At 43.5% G+C, this 19961-nt stretch overlaps 1 protein-coding gene across 3 annotated transcripts in view; it reads right to left on the bottom strand.

Annotated features, from left to right (window-relative positions):
- The window catches only part of MTOR (mechanistic target of rapamycin kinase), a 103853-nt gene that overhangs the window by 40102 nt on the left and 43790 nt on the right, over positions 1 to 19961 (bottom strand). For all 3 annotated transcript variants that reach the window (XM_024210561.3, XM_024210560.3, XM_029913528.1), the window contains one exon: positions 512 to 587. In XM_024210561.3, the coding sequence (XP_024066329.1) occupies positions 512 to 587 (76 nt within the window). The remainder of the gene's footprint in view (positions 1 to 511; positions 588 to 19961) is intronic.

Genomic DNA, 19961 nt, shown 5'->3' on the forward strand with positions numbered 1-19961 from the left:
CCTTGGTCTGGAGCTTTGAGACTTACACATGGCTTCCCTTGCTCTAGGAATTTCACAGATTCATAGCGATTAAGGTCAGAGGGCCCATTAGATCATCTAGTCTGACTTCCTGTATAATACAGGCCATTCAATTTCACCCAGTTACCCTTGTACTGAGCCCAATCATTTTCACAAACATATTGCTGCACCCTAACAGTTCCAAAGTGCTTGGCACGTTATAAGCAGGTTTTAACCAAACGGTATCACTTCACCTGCCGCTGAAATATAGCCGCCTTTGGAGTGGAACACAGCAGCTGATTAACAAGGTGTGGCAACACTAAATGAGTATTTAGGACAGGGAGGGAACTGAAATTGCACATTGAAGGAGTCACATTTACAGGGACATGAGCTAAAGGTATTTTACAGTGAAGAGCAGAAATATGACAGAACGGGCGTATGCCCACAGGGGAAACACTGAAAACATCGAGACACTTTGGAACAGGACGATCCAAGCATCTAGACAGAGACTCACCAGCTCCCCAAAGTGCTTCATGGCATACTCAAGCACCCCAGCCGCTGCCTCGGGCTGCTGCAGCTTATTGTTAATGCTAGAAAGGAAAAGGAGAGAAAAAGAACATTTAGCATAGTCACTGATGTTTGGGGACCAGCATAAAATTTTCCCCAAACTTTGAGAACAAATGGTGTCAGTTACAACTATTGATGAAACATCACCCCTGCTTTTTTTTTTTATTCAAAAGCTTCTTGAGTTGCTGAAAATAACAGGTATTGGACTGTGCAAGAGACACATTAACACCACATACACAAGCCAGACAATAGCACAAACAATATACACAGTCTCAAGGTCCCTTACACAAGTGGCGATTGCATAACACTGCTGATTCTAAAAAGCAGCCTACATAGAGGGGAGGATGACAGTTGGCAACTGTTGATGAGCTAACATCTTCTCCTGTCCTCTTGAAGTACATCCTCTCAAGACTCAGAAATGCATATAGCTCATAGAATTCAGACTCTCTGCTCAGCGCCTAAACCACACAATGGGGCTGCACTGATTGAGAATGGCTGCAATAGTTCCATCACTCCCTCATTCTCTGCAAAAGTTCCATTCTCTCGCTTCTCCATGCAACTCGTAGGCTGAGACCCTATCTCCCACTCCAGCAGCAGGCCTGGAGGAGAGGAGACTAACTGCTCCCCTTCCTCAAGTGAGAATGGAAGCTGAATCAACTCATGACCCCAGTGCTTCCGCATCACCTAGGAGCTTAAGACTGGTCCTGGATTGCAGAGCTCTGAATTGCATTGATTACATGCAAGGTATTGGCAGTTCTCAGCAGGCCAGATGGCATCTATGAACCCCAATGAATAAGACTGTGACTTGCAGGTTTAAGTCTTCATGGCTGCCTTCACTAGAACCATTTGTGGAACTGTCACACAACTAACGATGAGCCACCGTTTTGGCTTTTAAAGGTCAAGAGATTGTAGTGAGCAATATTTAAAAACAGGTTTCAGAGTAGCAGCCGTGTTAGTCTGTATCCGCAAAAAGAACATTTAAAAAATTTATTTTGACATTTTTAATGAATTTCTCTGTAATGGATATGAGGCCTGACAAAAATAGGTAAAATCAGCTAAAAACAAATGGACAGGAAATACCTGAAGATTCATATTGCACAACCTGAAAACATGCTGGTGACCTCTGGGATGGCTGGTGTGCACAAGAGCTTACTGTAGGGGGTTTATCAGAGGACATCTCAGTGAAGGCTCTTTTAGCTGTAACTATGCGTTTGTGGTTGTAACTAACCTTCTGGATTCAGTGTAGGAAAAGAACCAGATCACAGGAATCCCACATTGTTGCATACCTTCTTGCATTTTCAAATTACAGTTAGAGAATCCCAGAAGCATACGCGTCCCCCAGCAATGTTGGTAATACCAGAGTGTAACTGACTATAACCACATGGCGACTGTGCCATAAAATGTATTGCAATAAAATTGGAGTTAGCAGAGTATAGCAACCACGGGACGGAGGGAGGGGAGGAGGAGAACAGATTTTCCAGTATCTGTTGCTGCCTATATTCATAACCGGGAAGTGTATTTAAAATGACTTGTCCTCCCCCATTGTCCAAGGTAACTTCCCACATTTTAAATTCTGGTGCTGTCTTTTTAGCTACCGATTGCCCAGTTTTCCATGGTAGAGGAAGTTGACTGAAGCCAGAAACAAAGGAAAGCCTGCAGAGACCTAAAGCCAGTACAAGTGCTCACAGCTGCCACCTCCATGTGGGATGCTGGATGAAGACACAGCTGCTCAACTGCAGTGTTCTCACTAATGGCGAAACTCAACCAAACCCCTATTCAATGAACAAGGGGAGACAGAAGCACAAGGAATATAGTTGTGTGCATTTTTTATATAAAAAATAAATTTGCAAATCAATGTGGCCTTGGCTTGGTGTTGCAAGGCTAGGATATCGCTGAGTGCATGCGATTACAAATGCAACTGTGGAGGAAAGCCTGCTCCATCTGTAAAGAATCACTGCTATGAATGCTGGAAAGGACTTCTGGTTTTTTGCTTCATTTAGTTCCCAGGCCACCAGTTTTTCCCTCTGTTGCCACTAGATTTAGGGATTCAAATGAGATTTAGGTTAGTGATCAGCAAGAGACTTAAGCACAACTCATGTTTCTGCTTGCATATTCCATTTCTTCATTTTAATTTCCTCTGATTTACTCTGTCTTAAGCTAGGACTTCCTCTCTGGCTCTTTTCCTCTGATCTTCCTTCACATATGCCTTGTGCCATCAAGCACCAGCTGCAGACATTCAGAGCTCCCGAGTGATTGCTGACTTAAACAAACAAACAAAAGAAACCAGGACCACCGCCTCTTTGAAGAACTGGATTAGAGATATGTACCAAATAATAATTTGCTCCATGGGAACAGAGAAGAAATAATTTTATCATGTATGCACCCTAACTTACGGGTTTGGTGCTAGCCTGTCAAACAGGCTCTTGCCATTGTAAATATGCCCACCCCATTTTCAACTCCATGGCTTCGGTAAGCCCTTGTCTGTCTTCTTTTCATTCACAGACTTTCAAGAGTATGATAGAATCCACCCCCTACTCCCCCAACCAGCCCTCACTAATGAGGCTGCCACTACAGAGCGCAACAATACTGTAGGAGCAGCATGATCACACCATATAACAGAGCAGCATCGTGTCTATATTCCAATGGCCACTGGGCCTGGTGAAGCATAGGGCAGCCAAGCTGCTCATGAGCCTGGCTCTCCAGCTAGCAGGGTGCCCTTTGAAATGTTTCTATGATGTTGATTTTATAAGCTTGAAGACAGAGAGGGCTCCGTCGGCACATGGGCGTTTGGTGCTCACACTGAGTGTGCCTTTGCTCAAACTCCCGTCAGGAGGAATTCATGTTTTATGGGACTCCTGAGATTTTATGAAACCCATTTTATGAACGGTCTCTGGATCACTACTCTTTTCTTATTAATGCGGGAGATCTTATAAAGTGCAAATTGTTCAAAGCAAAGGCCCAACTGCGGCGAGTTTTACAGAACACAACCCAGACCAACATTAATTCCAGCCCATGGTTGGAATGGAAGAAGCATAATGTAAGAAAACCATAGAGGCAAGAGCAAAAGAAAGAAAGAAAGACTTACTAAAAGGTTTTACGCGTTTTTCTCTGTTTAGACACATGGGCAGCAGGCAGCATTCAGAAATGCGCCCACCACTCATTACCCACAAAACAGAGCCAGGCACCTCTTCCCACTTAAAAGGCCTTCTGAATCAGCGAGGGGGACAGAGAAACTAAGAGAGAGGTAATAGGCCCAGCAGTGCTTGAGCAAAGACACCTGCAGAAGAAAGGAGACATGTTTCCAACTAAATGGATTTTTCTTCCACGAAAATGTCTATTTCTGTCCTTCATGAAATAGTAAATTCCCCAAATGGATGTGATTGGGAACAGCACTGCAGGGCAGAACAGGCATTTATAGGACTGCCTAGTACAAGACAAAAAATTTCGCTGTCTGTGGAAGATAAAGAAAAATAATCCCATGCAGGGGGAAGAGGGCAAGAAGAAATGGAAAGGGACATCCATTTTTCAATGGGTGAGTGTTACATACAGAGAAGTGGAAATGCCGTAATCTGTCTCTAGACACTAGTTCCCATAGGAGTGGTTCTCTTGCAAGCCATGGAAGCTGCAAAGTCTCAGTATTCAGCGAGATCAGGCTTGGGGAGAAGAACATAATACCTACTTTGAGCATAATTTACATTCAAGCTTCCTCCAGCCCTCTCACTTAAACACTACAGTAAACAAGCTAGTTAATGCAAAACTGCCTTAGACCTTCCTTGTGTGTGGCAAGAACAATACTGGCCCTAAATAAGCCAAGCCAGTGACCACTTGGAGTCTCTTCTCTTTTGGAGCCCTATTATCCACAGTCTGCAATTCAGGGGCTGCCCTTCCTTCTCTGGCTGTGGGATTGGAAGGAAAAGCAACTCCACTGACATCTGTCTTGTGGATGGAGTGGGGCCCCAGGCTTCCTAGGAACTCTACAAATCATAAATCGTACCGATGGCACATCATGACATCAAACTAACTAAAGGGGAAGAAAGGAAACAACCCGAGTCAGATTCTGGTCATTCAACTGAAAGCTAATCCTGGCAGCTAGAATTCTTCATGCTTAAACCTTTACCAGCAAACACTCATCTCACCAACATGGTCACTGAACTTCCATAACGGAGGCGATTGGAAATGACTAAAATTGCCAATTCAGAGTAAAGATGGCTCCAAGTAGTACAATGTCATACACATTTATGCAGTGCTTTTAAAGTCAGTGTCCAAGCCTGTTAGAAGCATTAATTCTCACCACGTGCCATCAGGTACCGAGGTGGCATATCCATTTTACAGATCAGGAAATAGAGGCACAGACACAGCATATTTTTAAATGCATCTTTCTGAATAAAGTTCCCATAAATATGCATTTTAGAAGACGAGTTGTACAATTACCAGACCATAATGAAAGTGTCTCTTTTGTCTCTTTTACCAACAGAAGAACTAATTTCAAAGACCAAAGCCATCACTAGCCTCTCTCAGTGCTCCATGCCTCTCCCACTAATGATTGTTTTTTCCCCTTCAATTACAACACCCCTCGGAATACAGATGTATGAGAATACCGAGAGAGCCTTCAGCTGAAGTGGCATTGTTCACACTAGCTGAGCTAAGAAGGCAGCTAAGGAGGCATGGGGTGACAAAGAAATGTTTCAGTAGCCTTCTTAGTGGTATAATAATTTTATTCTCGAAATTTCTTTTGTGGGGAATGATGGGCTTGTGGCTAAACCACCGGGCTCAGAGTCTGGAGGTCTGGGTTCCAGCTCTGCTTTTCCTGGCTTCATCTATAACCCTGGATCCTACATAATCTAGCCTCAGTCTTTTTGCCACTGAAATCAAACCAGTGCATCTATTTTGTACATAAATGCTGCCAGAGAAGTCCACGATCAAAACCCAGGTCCCTTGCAGTCAGATCGGATGAGCTCCTTTATTGTATTTTATTATTGAAGTCCAGGTGTGCCCAATGGCTCTTTAGTAGTTAATATCCACATGTCTTCCCAGGTCTATGTACAATTTAGAGTTTCATTGTCCATGCATATAGCCTACTTACATCACAACCCTTAATCTGGCTGCATCATGTATATCATCTTGTTTCCTACACAATGAGAACTCTGTGCACCCTATGGAGCACACAGAACCCATCTATAAGGATACATGGGACTCTCTACAGCCAGGTCAGACTGTTCATGCCACAGTCTAGCCTTGTCATGCTGACTCAGGAACACTACAAGAGCCATGAAAAAGACAGGGCCTGGAATGCTTTGTGCCATTGCATACTTGAGATAGGAAGAGCCCCTTTCCTAACCCCCACATTTCCAAAACGCCATTAATGGGCACCAGAGAGAAATAGGTGCCAACTTAATTCATGCTGCTCTACAGAGACCCAGCTCTGTGTCTGAGAGGTAACAAATAGTGGTGCTTTATCCCCTGCCCTAGCACAGGAGGAAACCAGAAAACCAGCAGGCTGGCTCCTGTTTTTTTTTTTTAAATCCACTACAAAGCCGTCTCCTGTGGGGCTTCTGGATGCCCAAATGGTCAAGACCCTCCCTTCCTGCTAGAGTGATTTGAAAGGGAAACATTGCAACATAAAGCACTTGAGACAGACATTTTGGTACCATGAATGAAATTGTCACCCACAACTTGTCCCTTACCAATTTAAATCAGTGCAAGGCAAGGGTTGGGAGACAATTCTATACTTTAAAGAATTCAGAGAGGCACAAATATCTGGGAAAAGGACTCCTGGGTTCTTTTCTTGACCGTCATTGACTTCCACTATGGCCTAGGGCAAGTCAGAATGTGTCAGTTAAGCTATCTGTAAAAATTGAGATCATGAGACTTAACCTGCCTCACAGGTGTGTCATGAGGCTTACTGAATTAATGGCTGTGAAATGCTCCGGGTGCTTTGCAAAAAGACACCAAACAGAAGTGTGAAATATTAGTGTAATGTTGTCATGGGCTCCTGATTTAGTTCTCTCACCCTGAACTCTTCCCAGCCTGGTTAAGTTAGACCAAGCTTCCTCAATACATTTCAGATATCTAAGGAGCACACCAGATGGAGTAAAATGCATGCCGGCCTAGTGAAGATGAGCTCAAAATGCACTAAGCTGAATCAGACACTATTGGGCTCCGTATGCACAGCCGACCACATTTCCCAGAGTTAGTGACCAAGGCAGGTCAGGTTAGGAATACACCTGCGTCTCAGTGGTGACAATCATAGAACATACCGCTTCCACAGTTCCCAAGCAGAAGCTAGTCAGTGCTGCATCATAAAAGTGATAAATGTCTGTCACATTTCATAGCCTGATGATTTAGAGAGCCATTGGCAGACGCATCACTCCCAACACGTAAGACAGTTAATTACTTCCAGCTTTATCTTTCTTGTCAACCCTTGCTGACAAATTGGCCATTATCTTTTATTCCTTAGCAATTAGCATAGCTCCTTCGTTGACAGCACCTGGTACTTTTTTTTTTTTTTTTTTGATGTGCATGCTTCCCCTTTGCTGTCCAGAGTAGAATGAAATGTTCTGCATTCCGGACAAGCCTTAAAAAGGCACAATTTGCTGTTCGCCTGAGAGGTGGGGGAGGGAGAGAGGAAAGATCTTGATTTAGAAGGGAAGCTGCTGTGTCTATAGCTTAGCAGCTGTCAGTCAGGAATATTTCTCTCTCTCATGATAAAAATTCTGGCCCAGGTACTAAACAAGGGCTAAAATGGGTGGTCTTTAAAAGTGAATCTGTCAGTCAACCCAGATTACTCCTTTCTAGTCATCCTCCAGGGAGGTTCTGGAACGCACTTTGGAAGCTGCTCAGGCCTGCGAGTCTATATTGGAGGTTCATTTGGCAAGAAGAAATAGAGAGGCAACGCCGTGGGTCCTTCTCCCACAACTGCCCAGATGTAGACCATCCCCCTCTCCCCCATCCACCAGGTGAGACCTTCCTATGGACACTGATACAGGATGAAGTTCTACCTGAAAGGGCTCGAAAAGTGAACACTCTCAGTGCAGAATCCAGATTACTGGCATGGGCAGCCCAGGAGCATGAGCAGTGAAGTAAAAACATAAAGCCTATTATTAAAACTAGAGGTTCATATGTGGAGAGTTTCTTTGTGCTCTCTCTTTTTGTTATCCAATGCAGAAGAGAGGGCTTTCTCCTCAGCCTCCAAAAAAGGAAATAATTCATTATTTGTTTGTTTTTTTTTAAATCAAGCATTTTTTCCTATAAGAATTAGTGTGATGAGAATTTCCTAAATCCAACCTGTGCGCTCAGTTGGCAAAAGCTACTAACCAAAATGTTTTCTTTACTAGAGCAGCAGACAATATTCTCGTTATTTGTAATGACACCTGTTGTCACAGGATCTGGCCATCTTACATTTGTTCAAAAACAAAGACAGACCCAATTCTGATTATTTTGGATGAACAAGCAGGAAAATAAGACAGAGGAATGAATGGTTCAGTTTCCAAAAATACCTTCAACTATTAGCCATTTGGGAAGGAAAAAAAGTCAAAAATTTTTTTTTATTTTATTTTTATTTGAATGATTCACAGGAGAACAAAACAGGAACTCAGAGTGTATTAAGTACAAATCAATTCTGGGAATTAAATAAAAGTCAAATATTACTTTGTAAAATGTCCTTGAAAATCCCAAAAGAGGAGCCTTGCTCAGCTGTTTATTTATGACTGTAGTGCCCAGAAGACCCAATCAGGATTAAGGTTCTGTAGTGCTAGGTGACATACAGATACAGTCCCTACCCCAGAGAGATACTGACAAGCAACCAAAAAGCAGGGGAAAGGGAGGCAGTCAAATAGAGATACAATTTTTATATACAAATAAATATGATAGTTATGAAATTACATCCTTTCCCAAAATATCAATTTACCCATCTGATTCTCAGCCTAGCCAGCATAAGTTTGCTCATATCTTGTAGGAATTACAGCAGAAGTGGGTCTTTGGCAGGGACCGACCTGCCAAGCATGCATTGGTAGGGCCTTACCAAATTCATGGTCCATTATGGTCAATTTCACAGCCATAGGATTTGAAAACTGGTAAATTTCACATTTTCAGATGTTTACATCTGAAATTTCACAGTGTTGTAACCGTGGGGGTCCCGACCCAAAAGGAAATGGGGGGAGGGGTGTCGCAAACCTGTTGTAGTGAGGTAATGGGATTGCCGCCCTCACTTCTGTGCTGCCTTCAGAGCTGGACAGAGTGGGGAAGTGGGGGTGCGGATCGATCTGCAGCCAGGAGAGATACCCAAGAGCAGCCCTGCAGGGAAAGAGCAAGTCTTGTCCTGCCCCAGCCCTGCCTAGACTAGCAGCTTGCTGGGGTGCTTCCAGCTGCACAGGGAAGATCAGATTCAACTCCACAAGCCTCCCCCATCCGCAGGAACTTCTGGGGCTGCTGCCCAGTCCCAGAGCGTCTTGCAGCAGGGGAGGCACTCGGAGATGGGTCTGGTCCCCCCGCCCCCAATGGCTGTGCAGGGGATGGACAAGTCCTGTACTTCCCCAGCCCAGCTGGAGCTAGGAGCCCCCTTTGCTGAGGCGCTCCTAGGGACAAGGGGACATTGGATTTCATGGGGAAGGGCTTATTTCATGGTCCGTGATGTGTTTTTCACCGCCGTTAAATTGGTAGGGCACTGGACAGAACAAATGTCCATAGCTTAGTGGGGAGGCTGGGTTGTATTGCTGGTGATGCGGGCTTCACCCAGAGCTGCTGTCTGGCTCTTTGGATACAGCGTCTCTTGGGAATAAAATGGTCTCTGCACTGCTGTCTGGCAGTATCACAAAGGGAGGACAATGCTGCACTGAAGGAATGACCAAGGAAAAACAGGAATAGAACCAGGAGAGGACAGAGTCACAAAAGCCAAGGGAGGACAGAATCTTAAAGCAGGTGTCACTGAGCATCAAAAGCAGCAGAGGGTTCAAGAAAGTTGAGCATGTAGTAAAGGTCCTGAGACTTACCCAGGAAAAGGTAACTGGTAAAGCTCAGTGAGATAGCAGCTTCGGTGGAGCAAAGGGGGCAGAAGCCAGGCTGGAGGGGTTCCAAGATGAAGTTGGTGGATAGGAACCTGAAGAACAGTTGAAAATGGTATGTCTGATGGATTCAGAGGTGAAGGCACGAAGGAAAAAGGATGGGTAGCTGGCAAGGCAGGTTGGGTTTAAGTGCAGGTTTGCTGAGGACTGGGGAGAGCAGAATCTCTTTGTATTTTGAGGGGAACAGCTGTGCCAGGGTTGATGGGGCAGGTTTGCAGTAGAAGTGAGGGACAAAAGAGGCATCCAGAGGGGTTGGAGAAATACGCTAGCTATATAAATGTACTGATTATTTTATCACAATAGTGTCGGGAGGTCCAGTCAGGATCAGGACCCCATTGTGGTAGATGCCATATAGACATGTGAACACAATGGCCACTGTCCCAAAGAGACTACAATTTAAGATGACAAGTGACTCGTGAAGGGTAGGATAGAGGGATACAATTTTTATAGAAACAGAGAAGCAAAATTTTAATTGTTAGATAAATAAGAGTGCAGCCTGGCCTCGTCCACCTCCCAACCCATCATCATCAGTTTCTTGCAGATAATATGGCCAAGGTGGGTCTCGAGGAGAGAGCTGAAGGGCTAGCTGCTTATGGATAAATGCAGGAAGGATGAACCAAGTTAGCGGGCAGCATGGAAGAAGGCGCAAAGGCATTTCTGTGAGAAGCTGATCGAGCAGACATTCCCCACTGCATGCTTCCACCATTTCTCTTCAGAGGACAGCTCCCGAAACTGCCACATACTTAATGTGTTACTGACTTTCTGTTAAACATTACCCAAGTATAAATAGAGGTTTTTTTAACCACAAAAACCTCCAGCAAAGCAGGAAAAACTAACATTAATGACTAGGGGAGGGAGGGTAGGGGGATCCACGGGGGAGTTTCTGAGCATTGCAAGTTTGCATACTGTTCTCATGTTTGCATGCAATAGGGATTATATGCACTGGCAGAGAAATGGAGTTGATGATTCCCATTGGTCTTTTTCATCCCTACCATGTATGATAAAGAGTAAAACAAATCCCCATAAAGCCCAGTTCATGAATCACCGTGTGCCCTTTGTTAATCTGACAGGTGTTTGACTGATACATGTTATAGTTCATATTATACTGCAGAGCATTCAATATGCTGATTCTTAAGAGTAATGAACTCTAAGCACTCTGTTATTAATTCTTACATAGGTAAGTGGAAAATGCTGGTGTGTGTGTGTGTGTGTGTGGGGGGGGGGTGTTCGGCCCTATCCTGTTTGAGTCTGAGTTTCTTGTTTATTAGCTGGATTTCTGCCTTCTCTCCTCTGTTGGATTCAGCTTTTCACTCACTGATTATTGAAGGCATATTGACAGCTTATTAAATCACTATTACCATAGCTGACTGGAATGTGTTTTCAAAGGGAAACGAGTCATTTAAAAACTGACTCACACCTCTTTGGAGACCAGCTCTTTTGAGACTGGGGGGACAGACTGTGGTTTTCCTGGAAGCCACACAGTAACTTTACAAGCAGCAGTGTCAACACCTTCCAAATGTATGCTTAAAATTAATACCAATGGAGTATTTTCTCCCCCCTCCAGATTTCAAAGACTTACTGCTCTTACCCCTCTTCAGGCAGGTTCAGAGGGCCTGAGGCACTTGCCATTAATTCATTGTTCAGACACAATCTTCTAAAATTCTATTACATTCTTAAGGAATTACAAGACTGTTTTCCAGTTATTGCTGCCTGGGACTGGACAGAGAACGAACAGCGCTAAAGCATTCAGGCACACACAGAATCCCGAGGGACTAATGTTCCAGTCAGGCAGAGCCATCAGTAGCTTTTAGTCAGTGTTGTGACTGGGATTCATAGCAATTTACTGGACTAGAATCAGGTGGATATTTTCCTCTTAGTTTCCAGAGAAAGATGATCTGCAAAATCTTCCAGGATAAAAAGGTGGGGAAACATCCCCAAGACAGAATTGGCTTTGCTGGCCAACCTCAGCACAAAGCGAGTCCCCCATATAGCCCTCCCCTCAACAGGTGGCATTGTCAAACGAAAACAGAATACCACTATAGAAATCCATGGCACGCCCACACCTTGAATACTGCGTGCAGTTCTGATTGCCCCATCTCAAAAAAAAAAAAAAAAGATTAGGGGTATGGAATAGCTTCCACTGGACAGATTAAAAAGTATGGGACTATGTCGTTTACAGAAGAGATGATTGGGGGAGGGAGGTTATGATAGAAGTCTATAAAATCATGAATGGTGTGGAGAAAAAGTGTAGTTTAACCCCTCTACATAACACAAGAACTAGGTCACCCAGATAAATTAACAGGAAGCAGGTTTAAAACAAACATAAGGAAATATTTCTTCACACAATGCAGTCAACCTGTGGAACTTGTTGCCATGGGATACCGGGAAGGCCAAAAGTAGAACTACGTTCAAAAAAAGAATTAGATAACTTCATGGAGGATAACTATTAGCCTAGAAGCCTGGGGATGCGACCCTGTGCTCTGGGTGTCCCTAAACCTCTGACTGCCCAAAGCTGGGACTGGACAACAGCAGATGGATCACTCAATTGCCCTGTTCTGTTCATTCCCTCTGAAGCATCTGGCGCTGGCCAGTGTCAGAAGACAGGATAATGGGCTAGATGGACCATGGTCTGGCCCAGTATGGCCATTCTTATGTCTTCACTCTGGGGAAAAAAAGGTATGTTTTTAATGCAAGATGTCTTCAGTAGGATTTCAACTTCAGGTAGATAAGACCGTCTGTCTTTTTCCCCATAAGTGAGCAGGCAGAAACACCTTTTTTCATAGTGAAGACCTTTTTTCATAGAAGAAGTCCATGTTAACTTTGCCTGTACTCGCACACTGAGTGGTGCATTCAATATGGGCAAAAGATTAGTGCCTTATACTCACTGCTTGTCAAGGTAAAACACTTTGCAAATAGATCTCTGAAATAAAGAGACTCCACCAGAGTCTGGTGCTGGTTCACTCAAATTACAGAGAAAACTCCATCAGCCCGCTAAACTCAAGTGAAACCTACTTTTCCTTCCTCCCTAACTTCCTCTGTATTGCAGGAGTTGTTTTGTTTTCAAAGTGCCGATTAATCAGTTAAGTTAATAAATAACATCTGCAATGCATTTTACCAACTTCCAGTTACCAAATTTAAATTATTTTTATTTTCAAAAGAGTTTGGCTACCATTTTATATCTTCTTGAGGTTTTCTTTGAAAAAGGATGCTGTCAAGGTCCAAATTACCTTTTTTATGTGAGGGTTTCAATTGCTTGATCCAAAATGAAAAGCAAGACAAAATAATTCCTAATTATATTTTTAATCCTATTCAATTTTTTTTTAAACTAAGAAGGAGCTAGCTCCATTATCAGCTGATTACAAGCATCATGGGGGGAGATCAAAGCTGCAGTCAGACATGGGGAGCAGCAGGAAATTTCTACAGCTCTTCTAAGGTAAGTTCTGTATTTTGTTTTAGTGTGAACATCTATGGAATTCTTCTATTTCTTACCTTAAAAGAGCTCTGGAAATCGCCCACTGTTCTCTCTCTCTCTGTCTTGCTGTCTGGATACATATCATTAAAATGGCAGCCCCCAGCAGGAACACAACTTGGCAACAGTTTTGGGTCCCACACTACCAGAAGGATGTGGAAAAATTGGAAAGAATCCAGCAGAGGGCAACAAAAACGATTAGGGGGCTGGAGCACATGACTTGTGAGGAGAGGCTGAGAGAACTAGGATTATTTAGCCTGCAGAAGAGAAGAATGAGGAGGGAGATTTGATAGCTGCTTTCAACTACCTGAAAGGGGGTTCCAAAGAGGATGGATCTAGACTGTTCTCAGTGGTAGCAGATGACAGAACAAGGAGTAATGGTCTCAAGTTGCAGTGGGGGAGGTTTAGGTTGGATATTAGGAAAAACTTTTTCACTAGGAGGGTGGTGAAGCACTGGAATGGGTTACCTAAGGAGGTGGTGGAATCTCCTTCCTTAGAAGTTTTTAAGGTCAGGCTTGACAAAGCCCCGGCTGGGATGATTTAGTTGGGGATTGGTCCTGCTTTGAGCGGGGGGTTGGACTAGATGACCTCCTGAGGTCCCTTCCAACCGTGATATTCTGTGATTTCATAGCAATGGAAGGGATTTGATATACACCTCTACCTCGATATAACGCTGTCCTCGGGAGCCAAAAAATCTTACCGTGTTATAGGTGAAACCGCGTTATATCAAACTTGCTTTGATCCGCCCACCCAGAGCGCTGCTTTACCGTGTTATATCCGAATTCGTGTTATATCAGGTCGCGTTATAGCAGGGTAGAGGTGTACGTTATTTTAAAATAATGCTCTGATTTCTCTAATTTCCACAGTCTGATTTCATATTTTATGTGGAAATCTAAAGCAGCAGTAAAAACCTCGGCTTTTTAAAATGCAACACTGGAAGAGTGTTTCGGTCACTGCGGTTCAGAACGATTTAGATACATTTGTGGCACAGGCTATAATCACAGAAAAGAATGAAAACTGAGGTTAATAAGAGTAATCAAAAGGTGATTTCACCCTATGTGGTCTGCATACATAATCCTTTGCAGCCAGGTAAGGGCAACGAGTTTGGTAAAGATAGTTTGGCAAAGAAAATCATGGATGAGTCACGGCACATTTTGATAAAATCTAGGTTTTAATCCATGTTTCTGATTTCACCTTGATTGTGCAAACTCCTTCCAGTCCAGTCCTGCTTGGCCAGGCATCCTGGAAAGCAATTCCCTTTCTTCACACTCATGCATGGTAGCAAGGATGGTTATTACAAGAGGTGACCAGCTAATGTAAGAAGACAAAGGTTATTGGGGCGGGGAGGGGGGTGGGGGGTGAAATCAGTAGTCTCAAAAACTGATGCCCATGACAAACTCACCGTCCTAATGAGCAAGGACTAAATACTCAAGTCTTCAGCAAATTGTTTTAGTGTTGCTTAAAAGATAATGCAACTAATGTTAAGTTATGAATGCATCAAACAGGCACTGAATAAGAAAGAAAAATTCTGTATTGTAAAGGCTTTTCAAAAAGAAATCAGATAAGGATTGGGAGTGGAAAAAAAACAAACCTATCAACAAAGCTGCTACCACCCGAAGGAAAAGCACTCATATGCTGGGCTTTCTTCTCCCCTTAGGTTCTCCTGCATATCTAATACTCAATGGAAAGATTCTCTCTCAGATGCCCCTGATAGCTTTCCAGTGCTCCCTACTCTCTGAAGTACTTGTGGCACCTTAGAGACTAACAAATTTATTAGAGCATAAGCTTTCGTGGGCTACAACCCACTTCTTCGGATGCACGAAAGCTTATGCTCTAATAAATTTGTTAGTCTCTAAGGTGCCACAAGTACTCCTGTTATTTTTGCGGATACAGACTAACACGGCTGCTACTCTGAATACTCTCTGAAGGTCACCAACAATATTGTATGTCATTCAAAATTTGTAAGATGTTTGAGAACGCAGAAGGTAAGTGAAAGCAGACTGGATCCCTCCCTTACCTTCTCACAATAAAAAGATAAGCTTTGCTTTAACAGAAATCTTTCAGGAGGCCCCAAAATTAATCTTCCCCCAGTGAGTGGAGAACACACACTTGCCATTTTGCATCAGCCAGAAAAGGTTTCAAAAGCTTGGTAGGAAAGGCACATTTCTGCATTAATGCAGATGCTCAGAGACTATGCAAGATTAGGGAATCACACTGAGGTGAGACCCCTCTTCTCCTCTCCCCACCCATTGAAAGGCTCCCTTTCCCATTGTTCTGAAAGTGTCACCCATCTAAATCAAGTTTATTTTCCCCTGTGCAGAAGTGTGGGGAGCTCTCCTCTGGGATTAGAAGCTGAGGCTTTGTGGAAGCTTTGGGGAACACATAATCTTCTGGCACAGAGAGTTGCCTTTGCTGGCCAGTTTCTCCAATTCTATGGTTTATTTGTGTTCAGGCATCCCTGAATCCTTGATTCAACAAACTTTTAAAAAAAACCTCACCACAAAACCTCTCCATCAAGCTACTAAAAATTATTCCCATGCTTGGGAACAAATGTTTTGGGAAACCAATGTCAGCAAAGAGTTGTTTTCAATAACCATTGCAGTGATTGACTGTTCAGAGGCCACGCCAATCCCCTTTCATCTTTCCAGTGAAGTCTCATCACATCACTTACAGGCCCTGAAGTTGGCTGGATTCCCAGTGTTGATATAAAAGCCTGCACACAGCTTCCTGCTGATGTGGGGAGAGGCAGTGAAAACCATAACAGAATTCTCAGCCAACCCTGTTGGACATGCTGCAGAAAGTCTCCCTCTCGCTATCTCCTGCCCTTTAATAAGTGAGATTTAATGAAGGTAGTGAAGGAAAAAAGCAAGGGAAAACATTTAGGGGAAAAAGGCAAGATCAGAGACAGAGTCTTTAGGCATCAGATATGCAAGGTAAGAACACTGCCAAGGTAGTATAAATATCACATGCCATTCCAGGACTTATACCAATGATTTTTTAAAAATCAGGTCACCTCACTTCCTCTATCTTCCCTCAGATACTTTAGTAATTAAAGCTAATAAAACCAGTAAGTCTTTCCACGTCTTAATTTTTATTCTTAGGAACTGCATTTCTATTGTGCTTCTTTGGTTTTGCAACCATAATAATGGAATATATTTACTGGCTGCAGCAACGAAGACTGTAGAGGTATCTGTCCTTACTCATCCTCAGTAAAATCAGGACGCGGTAATGGGAATAGATTTGTATCTCCCTGAAATAATTCTTCCATCAGATTTGTGACTCCAGCCTGGAAGTCTGCAGTATTCTATTCTCTCGTATATTGGATACATTCTCTATTATTGGTTACGTAACCAAATCACTCTGACAGTCAATAATTCTATTTGACTTTAATAAGAAGAAATCAGTTACTAATTGTGAGCTGCTGAGTTAAAAACAATGAACATGAGCATTATTAAAATATCCAAAGCTTAAACTACACACACACACTTATTACACATCTGGAGGAAATACACACATCCCTAAGGATCCTTTGCTAGGGGTAGATTTCCTGGAATTTGCCAGCAGTGAAGAATCTAATAAGCACCTTGTCAATCACAGTAGGCAACAACAGTGGGTTAGGTCCCTAAAAGCATTTACCAGCTGCATGTTATGTGCTCTACAATGACTGACTACCAAATAGCCACGGGGCGCTGAGTTTGCCTTCTAATCTTAGCTTCACCCACGTTGAACTTGTCCACCTGCTGGAACAGCTCCCCAGAGGAAGGAGTAACTTAAGCCCAACACTGATTTAATCTATCCCGCCAGGTATAGGAGATAGCTACCTCTAATTAGAAAACACTAATATACTCCTAATTATGTAACACCAGCTAGTGATATAAGCCCTGTTTGCCTAGGGAATGGCACCAGGCCAGATATAACCATATTCAGAATCAAGTGTGGGTAGCAGAATTCCAGTGTTATTTCCCTATCTGGGGTGAAAAGGGATTGGTCATCTGCTGGGCACGTTACAGCATCATGCTATTGAATACCAGGGAAAGGGGACTGGATGGGTTAATTTACAACATGGTTGGGCTAGGAAAGATCCCTAAAACAAGCAAGCAATGCAGGGTCTACACATGTCAAGGAAATCATGCCAGAACCATGCTAGCAACAGCTACGTTTAAGCACAGTGGTAGCTAGCACATTTCTGATCCCAGTGTCAATAGGACATTAGTTGTTCTGGTCCCAAGTAAGAATTTAGGGAAAGCAAGATCAAAGCCTGAGACGTGCTAAAAGCCAAATGCTTTTTGCCCATCTGTTCAGATCTCTGCAGAAATTCTGAAGTAATTTTCTTCCTTTCTCAACTCTTTAATCTCCAGGTGATAAGGCACTAAGAACACAAAAAGTCAAGAAAGCAGAAAAAGCCAGTGATGGGAAAATTAACATTTCTGCACAAGAAGGGGATGATACACACAATTTGTATCAAGACCATCCTCAGAAAAGTTGTATGTCTGAGAAGAACCCATATATCCCTCTCTCAGCTCTGAGCCGATGTCACATGCACTGCAGCACCAGTGAAACATGCCCAAGGCTTCACTTTTCTATAGTGGAAGCTAAAAGTTCTTAGGAGAAAAAATACACAGTGATCCTGTTATTCCTAACCACAAAGCACTGCCAGGTAGAATGCTCTTGTCCTGAGATGGGGCCATCAGCTGGGAGTTTAGTTCTCAAGATCCTGGCCATTCTCATTGTAGGCTTGCTGCATCTCCAGACATTTGCCAAAAGCCCCCACCTCTCAAGCACACAGATCTACATGCTTGACTCTAACCAATTAAAGGGCCAGACACTAAGGCTTCTCTACAAACCAGCATTTGCAATGAAAAGGAATCCTGCTAGGAATGTTCTTTTATGACCCCTTCTGGTAAGAGGAGGAAAAAAGGGAAAAAAAAAACAGTTTTAGACAAACATTCTCAATTCCAGTGTGAAATCTTTTCATTTTGGAAAGGAGAAAAGAATGCAACAGAACAAGGAAAATAAACCTGGAAGCCCAGGAGTTTGGGGGGGGGAGCCCCCCTCACTCATGAGTTGTATCCAGTACAGTCCACACTTCCAATATACAGACGGTCTCCTCTTTATGGGATTCTTTGAATCCCAAAGCTCTAAGGACCCCCAATAAGTGACAGTGGTACCAGGCTCTAATACATATGATACTGTTTGGCACTGAGCTGCAGCAGCTGTCGCTGCTTTAGAGATTGCTATTCGGTTTTTCAAACAAAGGCTTCATCTTTCAAATACTTATTAAGAAAGCAAGCCCAATTAAAGTTAAGAACTGAGTTTCTCCCCTAAAAGCTCACAACTCCTGTCTAAATCTCTCTAAAGCTTCCTCAGATGTAATGAAGGGAATTTTCCTAGGTTTGCCCTCTTCTCTGTTCTTGTCTACCAAGACTTGATCCTTGTTAGCTGTTGTACAGCATAGACACCAAAGTGCTTTAGCAAACGGAATATCATCCCCATTTTAAAGACAGGGAAACTGAGTCAAAGAGGTGAAGTAACTTGCCTCAGAGGAAACAGCCCTGGGGCAGGACCAGAAATAAAACCTAAGTCTGCTGTCTTCCAGTCTAATGCCTTCACCACTGGACCAGTTTCTCCTCTGTATTAGAATCCCTGACTGAAGGCAAGAATTTGTCTGAACATTGGGTCCTTTCATTACTTCCAGACTGAAAGCAGGAGGATGTATTTCAGTGTCCCTTGGGGACTGCAAGTGCCCCTCCACTGCCTATACCCTGACCCCAATTTTTGAGATTCATATACTATAGTGGCCATAAAGATGTAGTCAGGAGCTAAGAGCATTTGAAAATGAAAATGAGTTTCAGGGAGGTAGAACAGCAGCAAAGGTGGGCCATGTCCCTTTGTCAGAGGGTAGCACATCACTGACAGGCTTCACTTCTATTTTAGGACCGAGCACCACTGATCAGCTTTCAGAACTGCTTAGAAAAAATAGAAGAGGCTGTTGGAATTTCAAAAGAACGCCAAGAGTTTGACCACAGCAGGGACACAAGTGGGAGTGTGCTTTTTTGTGTGTGTGGGGGGAGAGAAACAAGAACCCAGCTTACTCCACTATTGGTCTCTGTTTTTGTCAAAAACATGTTTCTCGTCACATGCAGCCTGACAAAAATTTGCCCCCAGGGAAAGACAGAAGCTCTGGCTAGAAGAGGGCTCAGACAGGATTACATGCAGAACAAAAAGGTCAGGCTTTTGGTCTGCGTGTGGGGCACATGCTGGTTTGTGGTATAAAACACAATTTTGCTATGGAAGGTTCTTGAAATGCCAGCAACAGAAAACAAGCAAAGGCCAGTGCTCTCGTGAGGAGAGGGAGCTGCTGTACTTTCAAAGAAAAATACCTGTCACTCCTGACTGACGGAGTCTGGTGGCATCTCAGGTCACTGGAAACATGTGGGAGCCTTGCCTGCTGATGCCTCAGATGGCAGGGGTGTGCCCTGAGCACAGCACACAGGAGGGGTCAGCCACCAAGACACCCATGCTATGTGCTCAGAGATCTCTACCCCTGCTCTCGTCTCTCCCCTGGGAGATATGGCGTCTGCAGCAATGTGTCACCATGCTTCATCTTTGCAAACGCTCTGATGCTTTCATCTTCCCACTTTTCTGAACCCTGCCAGGACACCACTGCTGCTTTGCTGAAAAGTTACTAGATGGCTGGCACGTTCATCCGTCGCTACAAACAAAACATCTAGCAGTAAGTTTAACACGGCTGAGGAGTAAAAGCTGAGTGCTGGAGCAAGTTATGTTTCCATAGGTATAAGATGCATCAGAGACTAGTAAGGTTTTAATTAGGTTAATTGATCTATCACCATGTATCCTAGTTCCTTTTT

Source organism: Terrapene carolina, unplaced genomic scaffold, assembly GCF_002925995.2.
Source record: "Terrapene carolina triunguis isolate 2854851 unplaced genomic scaffold, T_m_triunguis-2.0 Scaffold714, whole genome shotgun sequence".
NCBI classification, from domain to species: domain Eukaryota; kingdom Metazoa; phylum Chordata; order Testudines; family Emydidae; genus Terrapene; species Terrapene triunguis.